At 25.5% G+C, this 12,504-nt stretch overlaps 1 protein-coding gene across 1 annotated transcript; it reads left to right on the top strand.

Annotated features, from left to right (window-relative positions):
- Positions 1 to 58: 58 nt before the first annotated feature.
- Positions 59 to 5,299, top strand: LOC100569762. The gene is made up of 4 exons (XM_029487922.1): positions 59 to 205; positions 581 to 785; positions 892 to 986; positions 4,975 to 5,299. Exons 1-4 carry the CDS (start codon positions 168 to 170, stop codon positions 4,994 to 4,996), a joined length of 360 nt encoding a protein of 119 aa, XP_029343782.1. The 5' UTR covers positions 59 to 167; the 3' UTR covers positions 4,997 to 5,299.
- The last annotated feature ends 7,205 nt before the right edge of the window (positions 5,300 to 12,504 follow it).

Below are 12,504 nucleotides of genomic sequence, written 5' to 3'. Positions count from 1 at the left end.
AGTTGTTTTAAATTTTAAAATTTTATTAACTCATTAATGTAACCGATGTAATTAATTATGTTACAGTAAAAGCATTAATTGCTTTAGAACGGTATAATGATATTTTGTGGGATCGAAGAATAGCTAAAAAATGTGTTCACAACTATAGATTGATTGAACATTTTGCTATGTACAAAAATAAAGATTTGCCAAAAATAAAACAATTGTAAGTGTAATAGTTTATAAAAAGTATATTAAAAACTTAAAACATAAATATAAATATGAGTATAATATGATTTTACTTTACTAAATAAATTATTAAAACTAAATTTACCTGTACTTTAGGTATATATATTCCAAAATATTATTTTAAATTTTATATCTATTAATACAATTGTTGTTTATGCTTGCTCAGTGGCACTAAACCCTAAATTATAGTTAGATATTTACGAAAAAAAACTACTCCTAATTTATAAAAATGCACTATTTTTTATAAGTTTTGGCCATTATAATAGGGTCCGAATACGTTTTTAAAGTTACATTGTATCAAGTTTTAATTGAAAACATGTATAGTATTATATATATATTTTTACATTTTTAGTTCTGATCAAACTTTTGTGGAGCGTTTAGTGAAAATGTCAAGATTTATGAATATTGACGGTCATAGGGCCTTGATTGAAGGAGTAAAGAATGAAAAACTGCTGAGACTGCGATTAAATGAATTAAAATATTACAAAAAGATAGGTTTAACAAAACTATCTGAACTCAATAAGTTCAATAAATTACAAAAACATAGATGTCAAAAAGTTAGTGAAATTTTTGTAAGAATTGTAGCACTTTTTCATTAATAAGATAACAAAATAAACAGTTATGTATATTGAACATCATTATTTACTATTTTAATTTTTTTAGAAACTGTCAACACTTCTTCATACTGAAGATTCATTGGATCTAGGATGTCAAACATTTAATGAACTTCTAATTCCTTCAGGATCTAATGGAAATGGGTAATTACCTATTAAGTCAATAATTATCTATTAAGCCCGCCTCAGCGAAGATGGTCGTATCTCTGTTTTTACAAATTTTTTTTTCAAGCTATCATAACTTTTTGTGTAGTTTTAGACTGAAGTAACTGCATTTTATTGTATAGAACGTCTTTGATTGTTTTATGCTACTATCAGTTTCGGGGGAACTACACAAAAATAGTTATGACATTATGACAACTATGCGGTTCTCAACCTTTCTGTGTTCGAGACCCAAGATATTTACTCAATTCTTCGTGTGGCTTTTTTGAAAATAATGTTCAATGGGTGTCTACCCACCCACTCAACCACCTTAATTTTTTCAATAACTATAACTTAAAGAAACTATTAATCTTCATTTATTTATTTATATTTTTACTCATATTACTATTAATACTTATATTCATAACATTTTTTATAACTAACATTTTAGCAATTATTTGCGACCCTAATATTGAGAACCGTTATTGTATTGTATTGATAGTAGGGTAGTACGTAGTCAATATTTATAATTATTAAAAATATAATACATTTTTTTATTCCTTAATTTTACATATAAAATTACTGCTAATTTTAAGTGTCATTTAAATTATTCGTTTTCCCTCAAAATCCAAATTCTACAATGGGTATTAATAGTTTCATCAACTAGTTTTTTTAAGTAATAAAAAATTCAATGTTTTTTATTTATACATTTTCAATTATAGAATTTAACAATATAAACATAAATTATTTGTTTATTACAGCATTTTTTCTCCAAATACTAAATTAATTACAAATGTTTAAAAAGTAATAAATTATACAAAATTATTTGTAAATATTTGATATAAATCAATTTCAGTATACCTAATACATTATTTATTACTTATAATTTATTAGTTATTAGTATACGGCAGGCATACCCCACCCACTTCTCGCGGAAGTATTCCAACTGGTGTGTGACCATTTTATAGAACTAGCCATTTTTATAGTTATAGATAAAAATAAAAAGGTGGGTAAGTGGATGTCGCTCTACTGTACAGTAGGTTACAAGTGGGTCACTGTATGATGGATAGTATTAAATTTGAATTCAATGAATATCACTGTATAAGAAAACCGATTCTGAGCGGAGACGTTTTGTCAGTCTAGGTATTAGTCATACCTATTACAGGTATACTTATCAATAGTATTAAAAAAAAATTGACCTATAATAGGTATCTATAATAAATTCCAAATTAATCATATCACAATATCCATTAGGTACTTATAACGCGTTATACATCAACAACAAATTGTGGTACTATCGTAGATATATAATAGTATACTTTAGAAGTTTCAATAATATACAATCACAACAAAATAAGTAAAATAGTTATTCCAGGTTTTTTAATATGTGATTCGTCCAAATTTGAGCTAAATGACTATAAAAATAAATTGTGCTTATGTATTTTTAAAATTTTTTGGTAACAGAATTAACTACTTAGGTGGAATCTTGTTTTACATTTTTAATCGTTAGATATAAAAATTGAACATTTTATAAATTTTTAACTACGAAATAATTATTAAATTTTAAATTTGATAAATTTTGTCAAAATTCAATCTTTAAATGCTTATAAAAAAAAATTGTGCCTATGTATTTTTAATATTTTTCAATTAATATTGTAACAAAATATCAGGAGCTTTGTATTTAATTTTTACACTTTTTGGCCGAACAGATAAAACTTTATTGATATTTATAGAAAAAAAAACTAAAAAAATTGAAAACTGACCATGTCCGTAAACAACTCAAAAAGTGTCAAATTATTTTCAAAATTTCATTGTATATAGAAAATACTAATATAAACATTCAGTGAAATTTTCAAGTATCTACAGTCATTCGTTTTTTAATTACAACAAAATAAGAAAATTGTTACATGAGAAACCGAGTGAATATCAAATGTTGTAAAAATATGAATTTTAAACGATCATAAAAATTTAATTTGACTTTCTTATAGATATTTTTTGTTTGATAAAGGTAGATAATCGTATAAGGAATCTTGTATTACATTTTAAAATCTTAGATTTAAAAAGAAAAATTTTTAGGAATTCTCAAAATACTCAAAATACTCAAAATAATTTTCCAATTTTCGTGATTTTTCCATATTTTGTCAATTTTTGAACTTTAAATGCTTATAAAAAAAAACTGTGACTAAGGATTTTTAATATTTTTCATCTGCTTTTGAAACAATATACTAGGAGCCTTTTATCAAATTTTCAAGCTTTTTTAATCAAAAAATAAAATTTTATTGATATTTTTAGAAAAAAACTAAAAAAAAATGAAAACTGACAATGTCCGTAAAGAGCTCAAAATAGGTCAAAATATTTTGAAAATTTTATGGTGTATAGAAAATGCTAATATAAACATTCAGTCAAAATTTCATGTATCTACGGTCATTTGTTTAAGAGTTACACCAAAAACCAAATTCATTTTTGTGAAAAATCGATTTTGCGTAAAAATTCCCGTTTTTCCTTAATTTTTCTTTGGTTTTTCTTAGCGCTTTTGAAAATTACTGGAAATTTTATATTTTGACCTCCCCAATGCACCAACGATATTCACTTTCCAATCGAACAAGGTACTGAAGTTGAAAATCGAAGCATTATTTCGACTACTTATCGTGTACACGGACCCAAAAAAAAATAAAAAAAAACACACATCATTGTAAAATCAATACATTCATCGTTCCATTCAGAATCTAAAATACATTTATAATAATAAGCAAAAAAAAAATGTTATTTTAATAAGCATTTAAGAATTACAAAATATCTTACAAATTTTAAGTATATTAATAGTGCATATTTTATCAAAATGAACCAGCATATACGGCCCGCAGTATAAATATAAATTTTAAATATTGCCCGTAAGTTGAAAAAGGTAGAGTAGATAAACTATACTACTATACTATATACATTATACTTATTTCATATATTTTCAATTTTGTATAAATTTAATCACTATTAAAGTCCAGAAATAGTGCAAAATGCATTGACAGTACAATATTATTTAGTACGTTCCTGTTGTTTATTACAATATTTTTAACTAATTATTTATTTAATTATTATCGTCTCCGACACGTAAAAATACAAAATATATTCATTGCTCATATACTTTTGACACAATTTTATATTTTTATACTATTCATGACATTTTTTTAAATGCACCTATTAAATTCTAGATGTAGTGCTTAGAATAGGTAAATATTTGTTATTACTAAGAAATTTCTAAAAAAATATTAGAATAACATACAGCATACAGCGCTTGATTCTTAATTCTTTTTAAAAAAAACATAAAATGTATACAATATGAATTTAATTTGTGGATGTACAAACTACTCACTATACATTATTATATTGTACATTATCATTTTCAAATTACAATATTATGAATGACGGATACAAAAGCATGACAAATATGTAAAACAAGTCTAAAAAATAGCAACTGTAGTCTGTAACCCATTAACAGTTTTAAATTTGTGTGTTAATTTTTGATTGTTAATATTGGAGAATTCATTTTAAAATTGATTTTTTCTATATAAAAAAATTCTAAGATGACCCTCAAAGTTTTCATTTATAGATTTAACTATTTGAATAAATTAAAAAATTAAAAAAATTAAAAAAATTATTATTAATTGCAATTACTGATTTCAAGAACATAAAATGTTTAATATTGATTTGATATATTTATAAATATTAACAGTGTTGCAAAATATAATCTATACTCCAGCCCACGAGATTCCGAACCGCACATCAATACTGATGCTTGTGAGGTTTGCTAGCCAAATTGTCTCCCCCCATGGTACCATTCCCACTACTCTGCTAGGTTAGGTTGAGTTAGCAAGGCGGGACTGATGCGCAGCGACGAACGTGTTTTCCCGGTCGGTTTACGGTTGGACTCTCGTGGGCCGGAGTATAGTATTAAGTATCAATCTTATTTTAATAATGTGCATCTTTATTATTTCAGTTATGTTCAAAATACAACTTAAATACAAACTATTATTTGAAAACAAAATGTGAGATACTAACCGTAAGTACAAATTGTGTTTATATATTAAATCTAAATGTAAACTTCTGATTGTAATAAATTGAATCAATTTAAATACCATCATTAGTACCTAGTGTAGTAATATTTGTATTTATATTGATGTTATAATAAATTAATTTTCTTTGATATTTAAAATTTTTGAATATACGTATTGTGTATGTTAATTATTTTATTTTATGTTATAGACTTTAATTTTGGAGCTTAAAAATGTAATAAATAGAAAATACACTACTTTTTTACAACAGAAATACGTTTTTGGTTTTATAAAATATTTCAGATAATCTTTACATGCTATCTTCTTTGTTCAACAATTTAAATTGTAGTTATAAATAATAAATTTAATATTTATTAGTCAAAAAGTTTCTATTAAGCATTAGTATTCTAAAAATTATTTAAAATTCATTAATTCATTGTATTTTATCCAGGAGAGGGTTGTTGATCTTTTTGACCAGGGTTATTTTTATCTTGATTATTATTTAATGGTATATTACTTGAAACAATTGGTTATTCACAAAACTTTTTATACATGTGTAAAATTAAAAAATATACAAATTATTAGTCCATAGTTTGTTTATTATTATTTATTTTGTTTGTCTAAGAGTATAAAGCACATTTACCTTAAAAAATAAATTATTTTGTTATGTTATATTTATTTTTTACTAGTAAGGAGAGGATTGGGCTTTTGGGGGTAGTTCTTAAGGTCTGAGGTGTATAGTATTTAATGATATGTAAATTATATAACCAAGTTTGTTAATAAATTAACTTTTCAGGATTAGAAAAATAATTTCTAATATGTCAGTCAAAAAGACCAACAAAACTCCTCATCAAATATATAACGTGACACCTCTCCCGGGTTAAACATGGTTCATCGGGAAGATTTTATAAAAACCAATTCTATTTATTATTTCATATAAATTAACTGAAAGTTCTACAACCAATTTTAAAGTCGTCATAGAATGTAAAGTTAATTATATCTATACAATTAATTTATATATCTATGAAAGTATTTCCTAAATAGCTACATTTTACTTTCTTTTTTAAGTTCTTTCGGAACTTTTGATAGAATTGATATATAAACATATTAACAATATTTATGTATATAAACATACCTTATAAGTTATAGCTTATAATTGAATATATTATAATCTCTTTATTATATAAAAAAGTATTGGGCGTTTTTATCTTTTGCTAACTATAATTCTATAACAATTAAAAAATAATAATACAAAAAAATGGTACAAATGACCGTTATGAGTTGGAAGTTTTGGTTGGCAAGCAAAGGGATAAAGTCCTCTAGCATAATACAAATTAGTCAATATTATCAATTATTAAACTTTTTTTTTTCTAAGCTGCATAGTTTGAAATTATTTCTCAGTTATGAATACTCAATAGTGGATTATATTTTTATCATGTTTGTTATTAAAATCATTATCATGATATTTTTGTTATGTTATAAAATACATTATAGTTGTTAAAAATTTAACATTTTTAATCATGTTGTACAATTAAAAGGTATGATAGTAAAAATTATTGAATTAACTATAATTAAATAGGTATAAATTCTATTGCCAAATATATTATAATAAATGGCTGTTTAACTTATAAATAAGCATAATTGAATGGGTACACCGCACTAGGATTAATTTTGGTATAATAATAATGCAATTATTTACACTATTGTTGTGTCTTATTAACACAAAGATTGAATTATATAGAAATATAGAATAGATTAAACAATCAAAATAATTTTGAGGATATTATTATATAATATATATACTGTAATTAATTAAATTGAATAACAACTACTATAAGAGGTACAAATGTAATTCAAAATTGGTTAAAATAAATTAGTATTTATATTAGTAATTAATCAATACATTACATTATATAGGCGAGTTAAAATAAGTACCTATTAAAATTTTATTGTTGATGATTGAAAAATAATAATGTGTATTCATATATATTTATTTTTATTTGAAACTTACTTATATATAGTTATGTGATTATAGATGTTGTTTTTATTCTGTGTGAATTATTTTTAAATGTATTATACCTTCTGTTATTTTTCTTTAAATTTGTTTTATGCTCAATTTCACATGTGTATTCTCCTATTTGTAGTTATATTTCCTAAATAATTTCCATTGACATGTAAAATATTAAATCCATACTATACATCCAGGCTCAATACAATATAATATTCTAGTTTTTTATTTCAATGTATTACATTTTTGAATCAATGAGAGCTAAATTGCTACATGACACGGTAAGTATCTAATTAAATAAGTTATTATATACTATCAAAAATGTATCCATGTTTAATACCTACATCAGTACCAAAATATAATATATTCAGAGTAAGAGCTTGGCGAGACTGGCTCAGGCAAGGGGCGCAAAAGTTAGAATAAAATATACCTATGTTATTATTAATAAATAATAATTTACATTTTATTTGGAATATCCTCAAAATAGTTGAACTCTTATATTGTATAGGTACATATTACAATGTTTACACTTGTTTACAGAATTGTAGGGTACACCCAGGGTTGGACAAGATACTTAAAAAGCAGTATCGAGATACTAGACACAAGATACTTTGCTTTAAAGTATCGCGATACGAGATACTAGATACTTGGCTTTAGAGTATCGCGTACTAGATACTCGATACTTGGCTCTGGAGTATCGCGATACTAGATACTCGATACTAAATACTCAGTAATAATAAAACAAATCAATTACGACATTAATTCAGTGGTGGTTCTAGCGTATGGGCAGGGTGGGCAGCTGCCCATACCAAAATGTCTGGTGACCCTTATTGGGGAAGGGGTAGGAAATGAGGAATGTTATTCGCAGTTAAAACCTAATTATAAATCTACTGTTGCCCATACGAAAAAAAACCGCGCCTGCATTAATTAATCTCGTTGTATTTTGTGAAATACTCGATACATGGTCTAAAAATGTATCGCGATACAAGATACTTGATAATTCATATAATTGTATCGAGATACAAGATACAAGATACAATTGTATTGTAATGGGCATGTATTAGAATGTATAACTGAAGGTATTATAAACCGCTTTTACTTATTCAAACCATATTATGCGGTTCTCCTTGTAAAAGCATTTACCAATCTTATTCATAACAACCTATGAACACAAGACGGCGGTTTCTTCAGTACGACAACAACAACAACTTTTACGACCACACCCAAGGCACCTGCGAGTTCCGTATACTGACCAGATCAAAGAAGCTGACAGCATATATAAGGGAGACAGGAGCACAGCCTGATCAGATGTACCTGGACCAGCAAGACCGAAGTCACTTCACGCCACCAGCCATTATACACCGCTACACCGCTACTACCACGAAATCATTTTATATTACTACTATATTTTCATAATTTGATTGTTCTAAATTATTAAAACACATTTTATTACTTTGAAATTAGTATTATTATTTCAAACTACATCATCGTTTGGATTCTGAAAGGGCTCCAAATATTTGATTTCTATAGAGATCTGGTGTGGAGGCGCTCGTCATGACTAGTGGAATCATGTCTGAAGATGGACTGTTTCGGGTCAAAAGGCTATAACCAGGGTTGGGCAGTATCTTCGATACAAGTATCTAATATACGTATCTTAGATACAATTGTATCTTGTATCTTGTATCTCGTTACAATTATATGAAGTATCGAGTATCTTGTATCGCGATACATTTTTAGACCATGTATCGAGTATTTCACAAAATAATTTTGTCAAAAAATACTCGATACTTTAATGCGATACTTTGAAAAATTAATTTTATAGGATTATTTTTACTCACCCATCTACCAACCGCGACTGTTTGACTATGTTTCAGTATAATCCTATAATATGCGTAAAATAATATGCGCACTGAATTTAATTTTATAAATCCATAATTTAATTATTGCAGTACAACTTGTACGAAATTATTTTTCAACCTATTAGTCGTATTAAGTTATATGTGACGCACCACACATACACGTTGAATGGGACTTTACGTCTTTACCGTACGTCCGTACCTTCCTTTACCCTATATTAGATTATCTCGTATCTAGTATCTCGATACTGCTTTTTTAGTATCTTGCCCTTGGAAATTATTTTTCAGTACCGATAAATCATAAAATATAGTTATATATGTGATATATATTTATCTTTGTTGCTTAATTATTAAAAAATTAATGACGTTTTGTACAATGTACTATTTAAATTAAATTCAGACTGACTTATACTATTATTTATTATATATTAGGATTTAGGAAATTATGTTATTACTACAATTATTTTTATTATGTATCTATTTATATAATTTTCAATGTAGAATTATTATTGATATAAATATTATTATTTAATTGTTCTGTAATTGTATTGTGGTTATTATTGCATTGTTGACGAAGACCGTGATGTTAGGATAACTCAGGGTTTGTTGATAAAAATAACAGTCAGTTGAAAAGTTAAAGTGTTTATTAAAACTGTTTCTTCAATAAAATATTTCTAAGTCCAAATTGACCAATTATTACACAGACTGGTGTGAAGATTGTTACGTGCAGCCCTTTCAGAATCCAAATGATGATGTAGTTTGAAAATAATAATACTAATTTCAAAGTAATAAAATGTGTTTTAATAATTTAGAACAGTCAATTATGAAAATATAGTAGTAATGTAGAATGATTCCGTGGTAGTAGCGGTGTAGCGGTGTAGCGGTGTATAATGGCTGGTGGCGTGAAGTGACTTCGGTCTTGCTGGCCCAGGTACATCTGATCAGGCTGTGCTCCTGTCTCCCTTATATATGATGTCAGCTCCTTTGATCTGGTCAGTATATGGAACTCGCAAGTGCCTTGGGTGTGGTCGTAAAAGTTGTTGTTGTCGTACTGAAGAAACCGCCGTCTTGTGTTCATAGGTTGTTATGGATAAGATTGCTAAATGCTTTTACAAGGAGAACCGCATAGTATGGTTCGAATAAGTAAAAGCGGTTTATAATACCTTCAATTTTACATTCTAATACATGCCCATTACACCTCCCCGCCAAAAAAAAAGGTTATAAGCCTGTAAGGCAAGGAACCTTTAACAATAATATTTAGGTTCAATAGTTTACAGTAGTTGATTTACAATTTTGACATTCGTTTTAAGTACATTTAGTTAATTATACATTTTTCATTTTTCATTTATCAATTACAACCTGTTTATATTTTATAGTTTGATGATATTTACAAATTTAATATAATTTACATTTTTTTTTATATATATTTATAAAACATTTATTTTACTTGAAATTAATTAAAAATTTAAGTCTTAAAAATAATGTTAGTTAATTATATAATATAAATTTTCATTTCCCTGTAATACAATTGTATTTAGTATTTATAATCCTTCACCAATTAATGTTAAATATTATATTATGTTTATCTGTGAATAATATTATGAATTTATTACGTACGTATGCAAAATATGAATTAAATTTAAACTATTTAGGATAGTCGAGTATATAAATTGAATTTGTCGTGTTTTCAATTATTTTCAGTAATTTTTTACATTCTCTGTTACAATGGTCATTCATAAAATGCTCGATATTTCTAGTTATTTTATTCAATGTTTTAAGATCGTATCGTTCATTTAATCGTTTGTTGACCTTCATATGTGTCGGTTAAAACATACTGACTGCATCTTATTTTATTTAATGTTATTGTATATGTACTTCTGTGCTCAATATATTTTTTAATTCATCAATGAATCTAAAATAACATATCCGTATTAAATTTAAGTAGCTACCTTTATTAAAATTTAAATAATATCCCTTCAGCTGAATTAACTTATATATTTTTTTAATATTATATTTATATTATTTTAGATTCTGAGTGGAACGATGAATGTATTGATTTTACAATGATGTATGTTTTTTTATTTTTTTTTTTTATTTTTTTTATACAAAGTAATACAAGATTCCTTATACGATTATCTACCTTTATCAAACAAAAAATATCTATAAGAAAGTCAAATTAAATTTTTATGATCGTTTGAAATTCATATTTTTACAACATTTGATATTCACTCGGTTTCTCATGTAACAATTTTCTTATTTTGTTGTAATTAAAAAACGAATGATAGTAGATACTTGAAAATTTCACTGAATGTTTATATTAGTATTTTCTATATAAAATGAAATTTTGAAAATTATTTGACACTTTTTGAGTTGTTTACGGACATTGTAAGTTTTCAATTTTTTAATTTTTTTTTTCTATAAATATCAATAAAGTTTTATCTGTTGGGCCAAAAAGGGTAAAAATTTAATACAAAGCTCCTGATATTTTGTTACAATATTAATTGAAAAATATTAAAAATACATAGGCACAATTTTTTTTTATAAGCATTTAAAGATCGAATTTTGACAAAATTTATCAAATTTAAAATTTAATAATTATTTCGTAGTTAAAAATTTATAAAATGTTCAATTTTTATATCTAAGGATTAAAAATGTAAAACAAGATTCCACCTAAGTAGTTAATTCTGTTACCAAAAAATCTTAAAAATACATAAGCACAATTTATATTTATAGTCATTTAAGCTCAAATTTGGACGAAATCACATATTAAAAAACCTGGAATAACTATTTTACTTATTTTGTTGTGATTGTATATTATTGAAACTTCTAAAGTATACTATTATATATCTATGATAGTACCACGATTTGTTGTTGATGTATAACGCGTTATAAGTACCTAATGGATATTGTGATATGATTAATTTGGAATTTATTATAGATACCTATTATAGGTCAATTTTTTTTTAATACTATTGATAAGTATACCTGTAATAGGTATGACTAATACCTAGACTGACAAAACGTCTCCGCTCAGAATCGTTTTTCTTATACAGTGATATTCATTGAATTCAAATTTAATACTATCCATTATACAGTGACCCACTTGTAACCTACTGTACAGTAGAGCGACATCCACTTACCCACCTTTTTATTTTTATCTATAACTATAAAAATGGCTAGTTCTATAAAATGGTCACACACCAGTTGGAATACTTCCACGGGAAGTGGGTGGGGTATGCCTGCCGTATACTAATAACTAATAAATTATAAGTAATAAATAATGTATTAGGTATACTGAAATTGATTTATATCAAATATTTACAAATAATTTTGTGTAATTTATTACTTTTTAAACATTTGTAATTAATTTAGTATTTGGAGAAAAAATGCTGTAATAAAGAAATAATTTAAGTTTATATTGTTAAATTCTATAATTGAAAATGTATAAATAAAAAACATTGAATTTTTTATTACTTAAAAAAACTAGTTGATGAAACTATTAATACCCATTGTAGAATTTGGATTTTGAGGGAAAACGAATAATTTAAATGACACTTAAAATTAGCAGTAATTTTATATGTAAAATTAAGGAATAAAAAAATGTATTATAT

Source organism: Acyrthosiphon pisum, chromosome X, assembly GCF_005508785.2.
Source record: "Acyrthosiphon pisum isolate AL4f chromosome X, pea_aphid_22Mar2018_4r6ur, whole genome shotgun sequence".
Classification (NCBI taxonomy): domain Eukaryota; kingdom Metazoa; phylum Arthropoda; class Insecta; order Hemiptera; family Aphididae; genus Acyrthosiphon; species Acyrthosiphon pisum.
The sequence above is the reverse complement of the archived record's forward strand: the minus strand, read 5'-3'. Positions and strand labels throughout refer to the sequence as shown.